Source organism: Typopeltis vanoorti, chromosome 25 (genome assembly GCF_054136105.1).
Source record: "Typopeltis vanoorti isolate ZY-2024b chromosome 25, IOZ_Tvanoo_1.0, whole genome shotgun sequence".
Classification (NCBI taxonomy): domain Eukaryota; kingdom Metazoa; phylum Arthropoda; class Arachnida; order Uropygi; family Thelyphonidae; genus Typopeltis; species Typopeltis vanoorti.
Window position 1 is genome coordinate 78,054,645 of NC_143573.1, and position 19,905 is coordinate 78,074,549.

Here is a 19,905-nt window from a genome sequence, read left to right on the forward strand (position 1 = left end):
TTTTTATTATAACTGCTAAAATCACAATTCATGAACACATAAACATACATTATTGTTTTACAAGCAAGCAAGGAGCTTCTGCCTTAATTATTATATTTAATGTATTTTAAATATATTATGAAACTAAATTTTAATGAATATATTTGTGAATACCATCACATCATTATTATGTGTGCTAAATTAATATTAACAAATATAGTATGATAAATGAAATATGATACCATAAAGAAATCAATGAGTATTTTATCACGAGCTTTACTATGATATTATTATTAAGTTAGAATTATTTCATTATTTCTTGAGCAATGTGCACCTTACTAGTATAAGACTGATTTCTTTTTAACATCTTTACAATATAATTTGGAAAAGAAAATGCCAAAAGTGTTAATAACCTGATTTTGTCTGAAATTATTCCAGTATTTAAACCAGTTTAAAATTCTCATGCATTACGAAAAAGGAAAATTACATCTTTATAAATGACTACTTGATATTGAAAAAGTAATCAGAGCAAAAATAAATATTCAGAGGTGAAGGATAAAAAAAAATACTGCTGAATAAAGAAAAATGCATATTTGGACTTGTAAACATGCAGTGAAATATATTTTACAATTTATACAAATTATTATGTTTATGAGATTTGGCAGTGTATACAAATATGAATATTAACTGACAATGATATCACTATGTACATATAAATTACAAATGATGAGCCATACATTTCAGTTGTTCCAATTATAAAGAATTGAAATAAGTAAAATAATAATGGCAATGTACATGAAGAGCAATGAGCAGGTAATGTTTATATATATATATACAAAAACAGATGTTAAAGAAGCCGGCCTCTGCATTCAGAAGAGCCACAGTAGCAATATAAGACTTTTCCAGGCACACTACCAACATCATAGTTGTAATCCCAGGTCAGTTCTGTACCAGCACGTATATACCTACAAAATAAGGCAAAAACAAAATGGGTTATTCTATTAGGTATAATAGGTGAACTAATTATACAGTCATCATCAACATAAATCAACTATGATAGATAAAGGATTATCATAATCTTTCTGAGTTAGAGCAATGTGTTTGAAGAGCTAGCCAATTAGGAATTATGGTACTCTATGCAATGAGCATGTAATGATTGTAACTATAGAAAATATACACAGTAATCTACCATTTATCAAATCTTCAAAACACAATCCTTCAATTAACCAAGCCACATCAATCAAGTACAATTGCATGATAAAGCATCATGCAATTGTACTTATGTGACCTTTCAGTTCTTCTTCTTTTTCATGTAGCTTCCTCAGTGAGAGGGTGCAGCACCATGTCCTTCCAGTTCTCTATGTTGGTGGCTTTCCTTTTTGTTTCTGCATAGCCATGTGATCCTGCCCATGATCTTATATCTTCAAGCCATGCCCTTCGTTTTTTGCCTCTTGATCCTTTTCTCATAATTTTTCCTTCTAAAACTGTTAATATCCTCTGTCCTGTTGAACCTCTCAGTACATGTCCTGCCAATCTCATCTTTCTCTGGATCATTTCCTGTAATAAAGATCTCTGTGTTCTCATTCTCTGTAGGACATCTGTATTTGTCACATGTTCTGTCCATGAGATTTTCAGATCTCCCCTATAGCACCACATTTCAAAGGCCATTATCTGTTGCCTTACTCTCTTCTTGAATATCCAGGTCTCACTGAAAATTGGCCACACTAATGTTCTTATCATTCTTTTCTTTGTCTCGATACTCACAGAACTTCTGAGCAGATCTTTATTTTTCCAGAATGCACCTTTAGCTATGGCTGTTCTTATTTTTATTTCTTTACCTTGCTTTCTATCTGCAGTAAGTAGGACTTGTAATTCTGATAACTGACCTTTCAGTTATCAGAATGATAAAGTGCCTTCCCACTGTGGTTGGATAAATGATAGATTACTGTATATATATTCTTATTCTTTTCCTATTAAACCTGGTCACTTGTAGTGTTGCAGTTTTCAAGACCATCCCACCATCATCATCATCATCATCATCATCTCCTTATCTTCCTCTGCTTCTCTTTCCCTTTGGTATCCAGTTCTTTACTTTTTGTGACCATCTGCTATCCTACATTCTTTCTATATGAATTTTCCATTCTTCTTTCCATCCTCTCCCCACACACACCTCTCAATCCAATCATTTATTAACTGCATTTTACAATTTTCTCTGATTTGTGAGTTCCTGATTGTTTTCATCTCAGTGGTTTCATTAATTGGTCCAATTTTTGTAGTTGCTTCCTGTGTTTCTGCTGCATATGTTAGTACAGGTCTAACTACTCCTTTGTAGATTCATAGTTTTGTTTCTTTACTTATGTTCTTATTCCTCCAGATAAGGCTGAAGAGACATCTAGATATTCTACTAGCTTTAATTTCTTGTACTTCTTTTTGTTTATGTTTTGTCATAATTATTTATTTCTGTTCCTAAATATTTTATCTTACTAACCTGTTCAAATTATTTTTCCTTTGATTTTTAATTTACATCTTATGGGTTCTTAGCAACTGTCATGATTTTTAGTTTATGTTGATATCTTTATATTTTTCTTTTCTGCTGCATTATTAGATGTATTTAGTAATCCTACTAGATCATCTTCATTTTCTATAGTAAGATTATATGATCATATCCAATTATTTGTAATTTTTTTAAAATTTGTATTCCATACTTTTCCATTTTGTTTGCTTATTTTATTATTTCATCTATCACAAAATTAAATAAGGTGGGATTTAATGAATCACATTGTCTAATTCCTTTGATTATTTTAATATTTTCAGTCTGTCCTTGTTCTGTATTTATTATAGAACCTTTATCTCTGTGTGTGTGTGTGTGTGTGTGTGTGCACGCGCGTGCACACTCTTAATAAGTTCTAAAATTTGTTTTGGTATTTTCTCATTTTTAATGTGGTTATTTTAATATGGATTATATCTTAACAGTATGAACTCCATCATGAATAGAGAGTGAACAGAAGAAGTAAAACATTTCAGCTAGTTAGGTACAATTTTTTAGTGAAGAAATATAGCAAATTAAATATGGAAATAAACAACAGAATTAGAAAAACTGTTATGGTAGGTGTCAACTGAATAAATTTATATGAAATAAGAGAGAAATTCATCAAACACTAAACTACCTGTATACAAGACAGTGTTACAACCAATTTTAACATATGGTCTGGGATAGTGAGGGTAGAAATAAAATACCTGATTAAAGATAGGAGACCACAGATATGTGAGTTCTGAGAAAGATTTAGGGATTGAACAGATGGCATCAACAGTTGTATTATATTAAAAAGATAATTCTTGTTGATAATAGTCATGTATTAAAAAGGAGGACATTAAGAAGGAACTTGACAATATTAGCATAGAGGAATATATTAGCCAAGTTATTTTCTAAGGTACATCACCTTAGATTAACTTTAGCAATTAGCTTGACTAATACATTAATACCTGATCACTTAAACAGAATGGGGGAGAGAAAAGGTCTGCAAAACAAGTTTTTTTTTTTGCATGGATGATAGGAGAAAGACTAAAGACCAAGATATAGGTGGATTGATACAGTAAAAAGTGCCTTAGAAGACAGAAATATAAGTATGATAATACTGAAGTCATGGCAAATAACAGATTAATTTGAATATTGTTGACAGGCAGTCAATAATAATAATGTAACTTTTGCATGTAGTACCTAATATAATATCCTATACTTCTCTGAGGGTACATAACAGAAATTTGATGATGATGTTCATAATCTAAATTCTCTTTATCCTGTTACATAGGCTGTCCACTTCCATATTTATTATTTTTAATATGAGGTCATCAGTCTTCTAAATCTTTTAATGCAAGTAAACTCAGATTACTTGAAGAGATACATCAGGTTTCATTTCTGGCTGTCAACAATGCTACATTCTGATAGCAATCCTCATATCATTTGGTGACTTCGGGTGGGGGAGATAGCTGCTTCTGTGATGATTTGTGAGACATGAATATACACTGTGTGCCAACATTTACTTCTTTTTCAATTAATGCCTCAGATCACAATCTGTCAGTGAAGTATGTTTATACAATGTCAGTATTTCTCAATTAGTAATTCACACTGGACTGTTTGCTACTTTATTTGTATAAGAAGAGTATTGTATCAGTGTTCAATGCTCTGGACAGGGCTGCAGTTGGTACGTTTTCTGTGATTCAGAATGTTATGTGACCCCTGATCTATTTCTAATGAGACAGGGGGCAAGAAGTTACTGCTCATGGTGAACAATCAGTGCTCACTGCTATGCTAACTGGTCCTTTACTTGTTGCTTAGCTTGCTGTGGATTTTGGAAATTGCAGGCAATGTAAAACTTGGACGACTAATTCAAATCAAAGGCATACATTTGCAGCAGAAGGCTCTGTATTTAAAAAAACATACTAAACCAAAGTTAAATCAGGTACAACCTTAGACACATCAGCCACTCTTAATGACTGCATGAGAGTCGTCTAATGCCTTTTATTCCCAAAAGAAAGCAGGTGGCACTGGAAATCAACAGATAGCTGGACTTCAATTTTCACTAACTTAGCAGTTGAGTGCATTTCTGCAAGTTGGGAAGAGCTAAACTAGGATACGACAGACACCAATACCATTAAATGTGTGTGCATCACATGTATTCTAGTTTTTGCTGGAGTACAGGGTTAAAAAAATCCAAGGTTATTGTTATTCTGGAAGAGAAAAAACACCTTACTCATGTTAAAGACTGAGAAGTGAGGGGAAAAAAAAAGTTTTAAAAGAAAAAGCTCTAATCAGTGATGACTAGAATCAAACCTATATATTTCTTCTGCTTATCTTGTGTTATGGAAGCTATTACATGGCTACAGAAATACTTTATATCCACACATGCCACATTTCATATTGTGAGCAGCTGTGGATCATATCACCTGTGGACTTCATTCTAGATATCAAATACAGTATTATTCAAGACACTTTAATCCTCCAATATGCACACAGTAGTAGTCTCATAATAAGAGATGAAAATTATCTACTACCTAAAGACTCAAACATACCAGAGTTGGATTCAAATCCACAGCTTATTGTAACAAAGCAAAAGTGTATTTCATTCAGCACCACCAATGCTAGCAAAAGTTATTTTTATTACAGTCTGTGTACATATCTGAAGATTTCACTATTCTGTTACTTTTATAGACAAGCAGCATTAGCAAATAGTGAGAATGGAAAAGAATGAGAAGAGATTTATGGCTCTATTATAGCTAATGTCTTAGTTATGCTGTATTATCATCACCAATTTCCTGATATGTACCCTCAAGGGATGTTCAGGTCACAATGACAGCACTACATGATTAAGTTTGCATATTATTGATCCCCTGTTAACAATTTTCTTCCAAATCAATCTATTACTTGTGAGCACTAAAATACTGTCATATCTAACATTCTGTTCTTCTAAGGCACATCTGACTGAATCAATCCACCTAGACCTAGTTCGTCTTCCTCTGAGTCTCTTTCTTGCCATCTTGGCATCTAATACCTGGTTTGCTAATGTTTCTTCACCCATTCTATTTAAGTGGCCATGCCACCTTGGATTAGCTCTGCTGACACAGTCATGAATACTAATAATGTCAAGTTCCTTTCTAATACTTCATTTTTAATATGATTCTGCCACTGATTCACTCCCCTAATTTTTCTCAGAACCCTCATATCTGTGGTATCTAGTCTGATCAAGTGCTTTATTTCTAACCCAACTCTTAGATCCTTAACTTAAAACAGGTTTGAACACTGTCTTGTATACTGCTAGCTTGGTGTTTTGGCTAATTTCTCTCTTATTCCATATAAATTTATTCAGCTGGCTATCCACTATACCAGCTTTGCTTATAATGTTGTCTATTTCCAGATTTAACCTGCCAACTTCACTAAAAACTGTGCCTAAATAACTGAAATATTTTACTTGATCTATAGGATCTCCATTCATAATGCAGCTGAAGTTTTCTATGCTTCTGCCTATTTTCATAGCTTTGGTCTTTTTAAAGTTGATTTTGATGCCAAATTTGTTGCAGCTGTTATTCAATTTAATTAGTGAATCCTTGAGATTTGCACTAGATGTGTTTAGGAGTACATCATCTGCATAAAGCAAAGAGTGCAAGTTATATTCAAGTAAATATGGTATTTATTTTATGATATTAAACAAAGTGGAGATCTTGAAATTATATAGATGGAGTTGAAATTATCCAGATTTATGTTTTACTGCTACAACCTTTACTAAGATTCACAGAAAGAGAGGTGTACCCAATAATTCATAATTTTGGACTTGGTGATACGAATGACAGAAGTGTAAGGCTAACCGAGTATGAGCAAATAACAATAAATAACTTCATCCAGCAAACAAAAAAGACTATATACCAAGGAAGGCTCAGAGAGTAAAATCAATTATATACTGATTAGAAATTATTAGGTAATGTTCTATTTATACCATATATTCCATATTGGAATGGAAACTTTCATTCCTCACTCTGTTCAAATTCTGCAACCCATGTCTAATTTATGGCTTTCCAAAAAGTGTGCCAGGGGCTATTTCAGAAAAGCAAAGAGTCTTTAACAAGTGGCTTGAGACCAAAACACCAGCTTTATTCACAGCCTACACTAGTAGAACCACCATTAAAATAGCAAAGTCTAAATTCAACAAAGATAAATGTAGAAAACTTGCTGCTTGTGCCATTGGCAGTCTTGCCTTCTGATGCCTAAAGCCATTGGGTTCAACTCGATCATCTAAAGACAAGGCTGATGTCTTGGCTTCATTATTTTTTCCAACTCCTATACAGATGACCATGGCAAATTACTTCCTCCCTCCCTTGCCTAGAACATTGCATCTCATGCCTCCTGTGACCTTCCACCATAAATACATCAGAATAACTTGGATACCACAAATGCAGCTGGTCCTGATGGAATTCCACCCATTTTTCTCCTGAACTAACACCTGTTCTCTATCATTTCACTAAACTGTACTCAGCTGGCATCCACCCTTCAGCATGGAAGAAAGCTCACATATAGCCAGTTACCAAAATCTATTGTTCTCACATCAATTTTGTCTAAAGTAATGGAGAAAGTTATAGACAGTCAACTTCTTAAACATCTTGAGAAATGCTATCTAATTAGTGACCACTGGTATGAATTTTGCCACTCTAGATCCATAGGAAATCTCCTAGCTTACGTCATCCACCTTTGGACCCATTCCATAGAAAGGTTAGAGAAACTTGTGGCATTGCTTTTGACATCTCCATGGCTTTCGATATGGTCTGGCACTGAGAGCTTATGAAAAATTACCATCATTTGGACTGCCTTCACAATTATGCAAATGAATTGCCAGTTTTCTCTCAGATCGATCTGTTCATGTAATAGAGGATGGTGTTCCCTCCTCAGACTTTCCTGTCAATGCCTATGTCTCTCAGGGCTTTGTCATTTCACTCGTCCCTCTTGATTTATATAAACAACTTGCTCTCAACTGCAAACCCTATTCATAGTTTTGCTGATGACAGCACCCTCCACTCGTCCTACTCATATGACAAGTCTTGCAGTACTCAAGTATCTCGTTTCAAGATCATCTGTAATAAGTGCCCTGAACACTGATCTCCACAATATCCTTGATTGGGGTGAAAGCAACTGAATCAACTTAATGATTCCAAAACACAGTTTTGCTTGTTCTCATCTCATCTTTCTTTTACCCTCTATTACCTTGTGGTGTCGAGGATTTATTAATTCAAATCGTTCTCAAATCGTTCACAGGATAAAGTGGTCAGCCCTTTGCCACAGTGTATCCTATGTCCGTAGTGTTGAGTTCTCAAGGCCGGTTTGCCTGCTTTGCGGGATGAAAAACCCCAGGATAAACTGGGGAAAAAAAACTTACTTACCATGCCCAAGACCGGCTAACTTGGCTATGGCTGAGGAAGATCCTTCAGCTCCTGACGTCACTGAACCTAGGACATTCCTTCCCCAGGCACATGGTTGCAACACGCACGCATTCTCTTAGAGCATCTGTTGACTTATTTGCTAGGAACTTTTGGTATGCTTTCTTGTTTTCTAGGACTGCTTATTTTTCTTATTTCATGTTCTTATTTTTCTATCCATGTAGACAATATTACCACATACCTCCCTAGCTGAATCTATGTCATCTTCAGAGGATGCCACAGACTCCAAGGTTTGGTTCTTGTTTTCAATCTGTTTCATATTTCCTTCAATAATGCTTGTATAGTCAAGTCTACAATTTAACTGTAAAAGCTGCTCAACTTTAATTCTTTTTAAAACTTTCTTCCTTGTTGTTTCCATAAAAAAAGACCTCATATCTTCTCCATTTACTTTTGATAATGCTCAGTTCAACAGTCAAGACCAAATCCTTTTTCTCAGACTAACTCTTACTCCAAACCTTTCCTGGCACAATCATATCACTTCTATAGCATTATTAGCTTTCACAAAAACTTGGCATCCTTTTCTGCTCAAGATGATACCTCTCTGCCAAAAAGTTACTTACTCTGTATAAATCCTAAATCCAACGAACACTGGAATACTGCTTTCGTGTATGGGGTGGTGCACCTAAGACCTCCCTACATATTTCTGATACTGTTCAGAACAGAACTGGCTGATAAATGACACTTCTCTTACAGACTCTTTTCAGCCACTTTCCCATAGAAGATCAGTTTCTGTTGTCTCTCTCTTCTACAGATATTTCCAATGCCAATGTTCAGCAGGAACTAGCATCCATTATGCCTCCAATTTCTGTCAAATCTACAGGAACTTATGCTACAGTTGCTCAACATCCCTTTACAGTAGGACTGCATACTCACTGAATCAGCTATTCCCAGTCATCTTTCATTCCTTCCACCTCAGTTCTGTGGAACAGGCTCCCCCATGAAGTGTTTCCAAAGGACTACAATCTCCATCAGTTCAAGAAGAATATCAACAGATTACTATATTCCTGATCCTGTCCACACAAGGCATCTATTATGCCAAACTGATTATATAATGATTAGATAATGTTTCATTTACGCCATATAACTATAGCAGTCTGAACAGTTTTTTCTTTTGGCACACTGTCATATGCTTTTTCCACATCTAAAAAAATTAAACACAGACTTTCGTTATGTTCTCATGATTTGTCAACTATTCGTCATAAAGTGTAAATCTGAGCATAATAATCTTTATTTGATCTGAACCAACCCAACTCATTCTTCTCCAAGTTTCTCTTCCACAATTCTTCTTAGTCTCTTCTGAAGTACGTTTATATAAATTTACTTGGAACGATTAGTACAAAAATGCCTAATTTTCACATTTTTATTTATTTATTATTTATCACAATAATTCTATTTTTATAAATGGGAACTATGAGAGCTATGAGAAGTATTTCGAAGCAACCAGAATTTGACCTTCTCACCAGGTCTTCTGAATTATGCCATGTAGCCAAAGTAAAACTTTTATATTTATTATTTAAATTAAGGGGATATTAAATTCCACATTGTTTTAAAATCGAATAAGAAACTCAAAGATTGGAATCAGAGAGTTTCATGCCGAATATAGTAAACTATAAAAGTATCGGCGATTACTAGCGTGAGCTAATGCAAGTGATCCTAGTATGTAGTACAATACCAGGCAACTCGCAGCAAAGGTGGTCAAGTTCTGATCGCTATTCTTAGGTATTTTCCATAATGTAAAAACACATTTCCTAGGAAATGTATGCTGTTATTACATTATGGTGGGAGGTCACTACCCAGACCGGTTTCAGCCTTTTTTGAGGCTTCATCAGTGAGTAGCTAGACCAAATTAATACCAAAGGGTATAGCGAAAAGAACTTATATACTCTGCTATACGAGTTGTCAAATTCTCTGATTCCAATCTTTGAGTTTCTTATTCGGTTTTAAAACAATGTGGGATTTAATATCCCCTTAATTTAAATAATGTTTATATCGCCGAAATGAAGCCTATTGGCTCTTTATATTTAAGTAACTTTTATATTTATACTCGAGTTGCCTTTCCATTTCAGGCTTTTGACACTTTATCAACTTCAAGTAAGTACTAATATGTACTCCTGAGTGCATTCCTCTGGAATATTTTCTATCACTGTTCTGTCAGTGCTTGTTTCATTTACCAGTCCTTCAAAGTAATTACTGCAGATATCAGAATATTTTTAGTTTCAATTTTCATGTCACCTTTTCCTTCCATTTCTAAGCTTTTTTTTTTAATAGCCTCCGGTACATTTTGCCACCTTTCTGAAATTGATCTTCTATATTCTATTCAAAGTTTCATGTGACTTTTGCTTAGCTACTTTTTTTTTTTCACACTGCTCTCTTTCATCTCTCTCTGTATTCTATTAAGGCATCTGCTGACTTGCTAAAAAATTTTTATTTGTTTTCATCTTTTGCAGGACTGCCTCTTTAAGTTCTTGTATTCACACTGCATTCTGAATTTCTATCCTTTCAGCTAGGGAAACTTCACATTTCCCTAGCTGAATCAATCTAGTCAATAAATATATTCAATGTTTTCTTCAGAGTTTGCCACACTTTTGCAGGGTTTGGCTCTTGTTTTCAAAAATTCTTTCAGATGAGTCTACAGTTCACCTGTAAAAGCTGCTTGGCTTCACATCTCGTTAAAGTTACTTGTATATTTTCCTTTTCAATATGATATTCATTTTTTATCCAGTTTAAAATTAAGTGATGACAATTTGCGATTTCCACTTTCTTGTACACTCTCGTATTCTGAAGCACACAAAGATATCTCTGCCAATGATAATGTAGTCATAAGACTTTTCTTTTTTTCTTGTGTCTACTATCAATGTGAATTTGTGCACAGCTTTATATTGATAAAGGATGTTGGTAATGACTAGACTATGTCATATCCAGAAAGTACTTGCAATTAACTTTGTGCTTTTTCTCCAAATTTTCCAAAATATTCCTATATGCCTGGAATTCATTTCCTACCCTGTTGTTTAGATTTCAAATAAGGCTCAGCTTTTCTGTTTTCTTTATATTAACTGCATTCTCTAATAACTCAAAAAATATCTCCACTTCTTTTTTACGACAACATTTTGTTTGGGACCAAAAGCACAAATAAGTTTCGTTCTCCAAATTCCCATTTTGAAATTTGCTCATATAACTCTACTTGAAATTGCCTGTCAATCAAGAGGATTTTCTTTGTATTTGGTGTTAAATATTATTGCAATTCCTTCCTTTCCTTAATCATTATTGTTTAAATCTACATTAATTACATAAAATTTTACCTCCTTGTCCATTTCATCGCAGTAACACCAGTTATGTTCACATGGTACTTTTCTGGTTCTCCTGTCATTTTCATTTCTTTTTGATTGATACTTCTTATGCAGATGGTGCCCATCTTCAATTCTACTGAAACTGAATTTCTTCCAGTAGCTGATTTTTCAATGTTCTCCCTGGTTCCCTGATGAAAACAGTATGGATCTTATTTAACTAGGCAACAACCAGCAAGCATGAAATTTCATCATTTTGTACACCATACTTGTTTCTTATTTCTGGTTTCAGGCAATACAGAATATAATTTGATCAGCTAAGTTCAAAATTGCTAGTTTATCCTCATCTATTCAATATCAGGTGGACACCTACTAAATGGGGGCATAATGTGAAGAGAGGATTGAACATAAGGTCAGAAGCCAAGACAATTTTTCATATTTTTTTCAAGATTATGTGGAAGTCTTTTCCTATTTGTCTAGCTTTGACCACACAACCTTAGACTCTGCTTACGTTTTTTAATGCTATCTTAAAAATAATGGGAGAGAAAGCTTAGAAAAACAAGTGTTTGATGCAAAGATGGTATGAAAATGATACAGAGAGAGCAAGATCTAGATGATTTGGTGCCTCGGAGAGAACTAAAATAAAAGATCTGGCAATATTGGAGTCCTGATAAATGGCAGATTAATTTGGAGAAAACTTGCTGTTAATTGTTATTATTATTAAGAGAGACCTCTAGGGAGTCAGGGACTCATCGAGGAAGGCCACATACAGCACACACCAGTTATCATAATTATTCTTGAATTCATTCACACTGCTTGCAGTCACAACATCCAATGGCAATCCATTCCAATCATGCACCACCAATGAAAGAAAAATATAGCCCTCACCCCCTTCTTAGCGGCATTCATTCAGCTTCTGAGGATGCCTCTTCCTTTCCCCACCCTCAATAAATTGATAAATTCCATCAAATGACTCTCTGAAAAGTTTGTAAGTCTCAATCATATCACCACTCTTTCTCCTGTTTGCTAGCATCTGCAGTCTAGAAATTCTCAATCTATCTTCATAATCAGTATTCCATAATCCTGCTATCATTTTTAACACTACTTTGCACTCTCTTCGACATATCAGAATCACAACAGAAACTAGGAGACCAGATCTGCATACAATAGTCCAAGTGAGGTCTTATCAAAGCCTTGTAAAGAGGCAAAATGACATCCTTATCTTTACATGTGAATGTCAGCATGCAGTCATGCACTTCGGCATTATTACATCATGCCGAAGTGCATGACTTTACATTTACTGACATTCATTTTCCTATGCCCACAATTCCAGCCTATTCAAATAATTCTGCAAGTACTGCATATCAGCAGCAATCCTGATTACCCTATCTATCTTTGCATCATCAGAAAATAGCTAAAAGTTTGCTTCTGCCAATTTTCATTGTCTTTGTCTTGCTATTGTTGACCTACATACCAAATCTATTACAACATTTATTCAATTTAGTCAGGGAATCTTGCAGACTTGTACTGGATTTATTTAGAAGTATAACATCATCTGCATAAAGTAAAGAGCTGAGATTAACATCTCCAATTTTGAAATCAGGTTTAATACCACTTTCCTTCATAATGTGATCCATATAGATAATAAATAACAGAGGAGATAATGTACATTCATGTCTGATAACAGATTTAATATAAAAGCATCTTCCTGTGCTTCCATCATTTCTAACTGTTGACTTACAACTCAATAAAGACAAAGTATTGCTTGATATAATGCTCCATTGATACCATACAACCAGTGGTGAGCTATAAGGGGCTCACCCGAGCCCTTTGTTAAATTTTTCTCAAATTTACAAGCCCCTTGTTCTTCTTGTTTACTTTTTTATTTAAAAAAAAAACAAAACAATTTTTTTGAAATATATTAAGCGACAAACTCATACGGTAACCTAACAAAGTGATTTGATTAAATAAAATATTATAGTTACTATTACCACCATTTTACAAATAAGAATTCACTTTTGGTAATCACATATAAATAAATAGGACTATAAAATAATGCCCCTTGATTGGAATCGTTGATTATCACTTGAAGTATAAAAACAAAAGAGAAATATAACGTGTTTCAATATTATTGTGTTTAAATAATATTTATTTATTCTTTATAGATTGTTTGTCATAAAAACTTCTATTGCAAACAAAAGAAATTTATTTTGTTTATAAAAAATGCAGACTATTTCATATGTGCGATTATAAAAGATTTTATTCTTATTATATTTTGATAGTTAAATAATGTTTTTCTTATGTAAGATAAATTAACACAGATGATTGTGTGCAAATATTTCATGTTTAGAGTATGAAATATTTGTTTAAAAATGATAGCCTTTACAGGTTGATTGTCCCCTCATACTTTTTGATTGGCATTTGTACACAAGCTGTACTAATAAAAGTTTTTGTGTGAAATACGGCTTTTTTTTTTTTTTTTTTTTTTTGCTCGACGATGCGAGCCCTTTGTTAAAATTTCCATATAGTTCACCACTGCATACAACTGTAGTGTTTTGAATAGCTTTTCTCTTGGGGCCTGGTCATATGCTGTTTCCAGATCTACAAAACTTAAATACAGATCTTTGTTATATTCCCATAATTTCTCAACTATTTGTCGTAAAGTGAAAATGTGATCCTGACAGCCTCTATTTGGCCTGAATCCAGCTTGTTTTCCACCAAGCTTCTCGTCTACATTCCTTCTCAACCATTTCTCTATAATAAAAAATCTGACATGATAAATAATTTTTATCATGTTTGTTTTTACAAGTTTTTTCTCAAGTAATTACAAAAAAAAGTTATTGTATTCTTAAAATAAATCTTTTTATATGTAATAACATAATCACAAGGCTTTGTTAAACCACTGTGATGCATGAAATATGCATCACTGTGTATCAACGTATATATATCATGTCGATATATGGCAATTTTGAAATATGCACAAAGTGTGACATCATCATGTCTAGATGTCAATCCATGACCATATATGGAAATTTCAAGAGATGCGTGCAAAGTCTGGACCCTTGAACGCTCCAGCATCGGGAAGGATTTTTGTCTACAGGGTTTTCACCTTCTTTTACCTGGGTCTACTGCCACATGAATTCTACTGTCAGTCATGTATGCATACATCCAAAATCTTGGCATTTAAAAGCTCCAGCATCGTGAAGGATATTTGTCTTGGGGTTTCATCTTCTTTTACCTGGGTCTGCCGCCACATGAACTCTACTGTTGGTCATCTAAAGAGAAGTGTCTGTTGTCTTAGGTTTCATAACCTTCTCTTACCTGTGCCTGCCACCACATGAGGTCCAGTGTCGGTCAACGAAAGAAGAAGCATCTTACATCCTTAGGCTCCTCCAGTCCAGTTCATTCCCTAGATTCGATGCCATGAGAAGTCTGCTGTCGATCACCCACCGGAACGTCTCATTAGAAGAGAGCTGACCATTGCCACCATGTTGCCGAATTAAGAGCTGAAGACACAGAATTATCAATGACTCAGACAAAGGAGAAGTTTGGCAGGAGATCAGGAATGAGCCAGCAGAAAGAAGGAGGGGGGGGGCACTATCATGTGGACAAAAGATTCGTGTAATGGAGAATGTTGAATAAGACTACTGTAAAGATTGCAATACATTGTAAGTACTTAGATATGTAATAATTCTGAATGATTCACATCTAGTGTGTGTGTCTGTTCATAGTCTAGTGTGATGATGTAAATAATTACGACAAAATTGTGTAAGCTAATATTATGAGAGTAAGAGAGGTGCTGTATGAGATAACATAAGTTAATAATGAGTTAAGCTCACTCAATGTATGCTTTATATTCAAATTGTATAAGTATGACCTTATACAATTATGACCATAGTAAGATGTACTAAACTGTACGTAGGCTTAAAGAGTAGAAGTACAGGAGAACTAAACCTAATTTAGAGACATTTTTAAGTATTTTAGGAATTGTTACTCAAATGTGTAAATATGCTATTGTGGAGCAAGCTGTATAATAAGAATACTTAATTTAATAAAATGATTTGTAAACAAAACAACACATTGGACTGATTTTGTTTGGACTGAAGTTGAGTATCAATCTTAGATCAAGTGATTAAGTTCAAGCCACGACTGAATTAAAGTATAGATTAACTTTAGCAGTGATTAATAACAATATCTGCTTTGTCTTCAGTTTAGATTCTTATAGCCTCACACTTAATACACAGTCTAATTGGCATAGTCGAAAAACAAATAAATTTGTACACTACTACAGAGTGGAGCAAAAATAAGATATGATATAATATAATATAGCAAAATGGCGGTAGCCGATAATTAAGGCAGTCAACATTTTATGACAATTAAAGAAATAGTTGAAGACGAAGCAAGATTACACTGACACTACTTAAGACACAAGCGCTTCCCAGGCCCATATGTTTGTCTTTTATTAGTGCTTAATTTAGGTTTCAATGGCCTGGCAGCTGTTTTGAACTGGTTCTGCTCAGAAACCAAGCAAAAACTAGAGAGCTAAAACTCTCAATACCATAGAGTCATAATGAAAGTTCACTTAGAAAGTTAAATTCATCATAAGTGAACTCTCAAGAGGTGCATTTTACTATCTAATTCACTAGTAGATAATAAAAGCATTGTCATTAGCTGTCATGCCAAATTTGGTAGCCTGCCAGATTCATGATTTATAAGGGTTAAGTTAAGAACATTCAACCATTCTTAAACCATTGACAATTTACCAAGAGAATTCAAAATATATAATCTTAAATACCCAGCAACATGTACTCGATTGTCTATTTTTAGTGTGTTAAGGATCACAATAAACAGCTTCCTTGGTTACTCAGCAAAATGCTTTCTTTACTTTCCCCCTACATTATGAGTGCCTGGAGTTGTTCACAGTAAGGGTATGTTTAAAGTTTGGTCAGTGTATAGCCTGTTCATTTGTAAGAGACTATTGATATAAACAAATACATGTGAACAATACATGATCATTAGGTGAAGTTTATTATGTAAATGTAATTTACTGTTAATTTGATTTCCATATATTCTACTTTTTTTATTTATTTTTTAGAAATTAAATTTTCAAGAATGAGCTACTATCACAAATCATAGCAACAAAATTGAAAGAAAAATTATGGAAAGAACAAGAAAGAAAAAAGAATCAAAGAATTCTGGAGAACTTAGGATTTATAGAAAGCATAAGTACAACTACAATGCAATGTTTTGATTTGGAAAACAAAGAGCAAAAAGAAGGTAAAGATAATAAACAATGCACTAAAGAACCAGAACAGCAGTTGCCTCAGCAAGAGAGCAATACTCATTCACATTTAATAAAAATAATAAACAATTATGATATATGTGTAATTGAAATGGAATATTGTACATCAATTCAAGTGGAGGATTCATGAAGCAGTATGACTAGGTCGAGGAAAACATTGTATGGATTTTCTGAATGACATTCATAGGTATAAATTTCCAATTACTGTATTTTTCCGTGTATAAGATGATACTTTTTTCCTAAAATTTTTAGATCAAAAATTGGGGTCATCTTATACACGGGGGGGGTAACCAGTTAAGAGACCCACAGTTGCTGTGGTGAAACTGCCGGTACCTTGTCTTCACGAACAGGCTTCCGCCAATCACTAGCCTTTGTTAACTCTGTCAATCGATGTCATTAACAGCTGATTCTGAATAAACCAATCAGAACTCTGAAAGCATTCATATGTCTGCAACTCATTGGTTGCAGACATATGAATGCATTAACAATATTTTGAGCACTAGCCCATAAAAATGTCCAAAAATAAAAAATGATTGTCGTATTCTTCAAAATTCATGTTAAAAGTCATCAATTATGCAAAAGACATGGAAATAAAGCTTCAGAGAGACAGTTTGGACCTCCTCCCACTGAGTGTATGATTAGATAGTGGAGAAAACAGAAAGAACAACCACTCAAGATGCCAAAAATTAAGAGAGCCTTAAGAGGAAAACCAGCAAAATGGCCAAACTTGGAGCAGAGGCTTAAGGCTTGGATTATGGAGCAGCCAGAGTCGGATATGTGTGTCAACCAAGCTTATTCAATATGAGGCAAAAAGGTTTGCAAAAGAAAACCTTTTTCTCTTGCAATGTGTAAATGATTTCACAGGAAAGGCAAAATGGTGCTTCAACTTCATGAGGAGAGAAGGGCTGGCCATGAGAACACGGTCAAGTTAGCCCAGAAAATGCCACCAGCTTACGAGGATAAAATCCAATGTTTTACTCCTATGTCATAAAACTTTAGAAAAAATATGCTTTTGAACCAAGTCAGATTGCAAACATGGATGAGGTGCCTCTCAATTTTGATGTGCCTTTCAACAGAACTGTTGATATGAATGGGGTCAAAACAGTCGTAATCAAAACAAGTAGTCATGAAAAGATACACTAAACTGCTGTACTTTCATGCTGTGTAGATGGTACCAAACTGCCTCCTATGCTCATTTTTAAGAGGAAAACATATCCTAAAGAGAGCACACCACCTGGTGTTCTTGTCCAAGTTCATGAGAATGGCTGGATGAATGAAGAGATCATGGCTATTTGGTTTGTAAAGATTTGGTCCAGAAGACCTGGAGGGCTCTCGAAGAGGCCAGCTCTGCTCGTGTTTGATCAGTTCCGAGCATATTTAACAGAAAAGACAAAAAGGGTTGCAGCGGATTTGCGAACACAGCTAGCAGTTATTCCTGGGACTTACAGTCAGCTACAGCCACTAGACATTTCTATCAACAAGCCCTTCAAAGCTCTAATGAAAAAAGAATGGAATAAATGGATGCAAAAAGCAGGTAATAACTTGACACTGACAGGAAGATAAAAAAAAACAACCTCGGTAATGGTTGGTTTTTTTTGCTCTTCCTGTCAGTGTTAAGTTATTACCTGCAAATAGGTCCTGATCTCATGGAATGGAGTCAAGCAAGAGGTGGTTGTGAAGTCCTTCAAGAAATGCAGAATCAGTAATGCTATGGATGGAACTGAGGATGATCTCATATATATAGACAGTGACTCAGAAGACAGCAGTGATACAGTAGAGGTTGAAAAAAGTGATATGTCTGGAACTAATGGTGATGAAGAAAATGATATGCCCGGAACTGAGAGTGATGCAAAATTTCTTAGTATGTATCTTAAAAATACTACCTAATTACTAAATGTACTTTGAATATTTAAAAAATATATCAAATGTGTTCTGTTTTATGTTTAAAATATTGATTTCTTAATTTTGGGTACGAAAAAGTAGGGTTCATCTTATACGTGGACAAATACGATAATTAATTTACTTAAAATAACTTTACAGAATGGTGAACAAATACTTCAAGATTGGCTTGTCTGGGGCAACAGCAAAGAAGCATTGTTTTGCTTTCAAATCTGAATATTCAACAAAACAGAAATGAAAGAAACTGTATGAAAAAATCCCTGAACATCAAAATAATATTAACCATAAAATGAATTATATTCAATGCCGAAATTTAGAGAAAAATCCTGGCAACACAACAACTGTAAATTCATATCTTCATGATTATGTCAAGAATCAGGAATGCGAATGGAAACAAATATTACACAGAATTTTGGACATTACATTATTTTTAGGAGAAAGAGGTTTAGCATTTAGAGACAAAACAAATTTGTTAGATGACCTCAGAAATGGAAACTTTCTTGGGAATTTTAGAATTAATGAGTCACTATGACCTGGTACTAAAAAAAACATTTGGACTATGTAAAACAATCCCAATCATCACATAACCATTTGCAAGTACATTACTTATCAGCTGAAAGATAGAAGGAATTTATAGAATGCTGTGCAGATAACGTAACAAAAGCAATTCTCAAGGAAAGAGCAAAAGCAAAGTATTACTCAGTAATAGTAGATGCAACTCCTGATTCGGCTCACATTGAACAGATGACTTTTGAAATTTGTCGACTGCAACCAGGAAATGGGAGAAGCGATTGCCAAAATAATTTTAAGTATTTTTGAAGAACACAAAATCCCAATGGCCAGGATTATGACAACAGAGTCAATATGAGTGGCTCTTATAAAGCCACTTAAAGTTTTATTTTGAAAAAAAAAAAAATTCTTTGGCAGTATATATGCCTGCCTGGTTGGCCAAGTGGTTAGTGTATCCACTCCAGCCAAAAGGCTACAGGTTCGAATCCCACTGTGGGCATGGATGTCTGTGAAAATACTAGTAGCGGTGGTGGTGGTGGCCAGTAGATGGCATTGGTGTAGTTGGTGGATTAAGTGGTGGAAACCAAGAATTGTAGAGTAGGTGCCCTCCCTTGATAAGCCTTTGGACTCCTTGGAGGTGTGACGTAATAATAATAATAATAATAATATTCTCAATGTGCATGTCATTCATTGAATCCTTTTGGCATACAAGCTGTGGAAGCAATTATTATTTTTTGTATTGAAACAATTATTGTTTTTTTGGGACCGTTCAAAAATTGTACAATATTTTTAGTTTAAGCCATCAAAGATGGGATATTTTAAAACAAAATATTGGATGTTCCCTGCACATTTTATTTAACATGCTGTGGTCAGCAAGAATAGATATTATAAAGCCATTCACAAATAATATAGGTGGATTAAAAAAAAGCAGTGGAAGAAATTTTGTCATTA

At 34.3% G+C, this 19,905-nt stretch overlaps 1 protein-coding gene across 1 annotated transcript in view; it reads right to left on the bottom strand.

Moving 5' to 3' along the window:
* Positions 1-303: 303 nt before the first annotated feature.
* Positions 304-19,905, bottom strand: part of egg (SET domain bifurcated histone lysine methyltransferase eggless) — a 625,200-nt gene continuing 605,598 nt past the window's right edge. Inside the window, exon 28 of the mRNA XM_090414562.1 lies at positions 304-944. Coding sequence (XP_090270688.1) covers positions 827-944 — 118 coding nt within the window. The 3' untranslated portion in view covers positions 304-826. The remainder of the gene's footprint in view (positions 945-19,905) is intronic.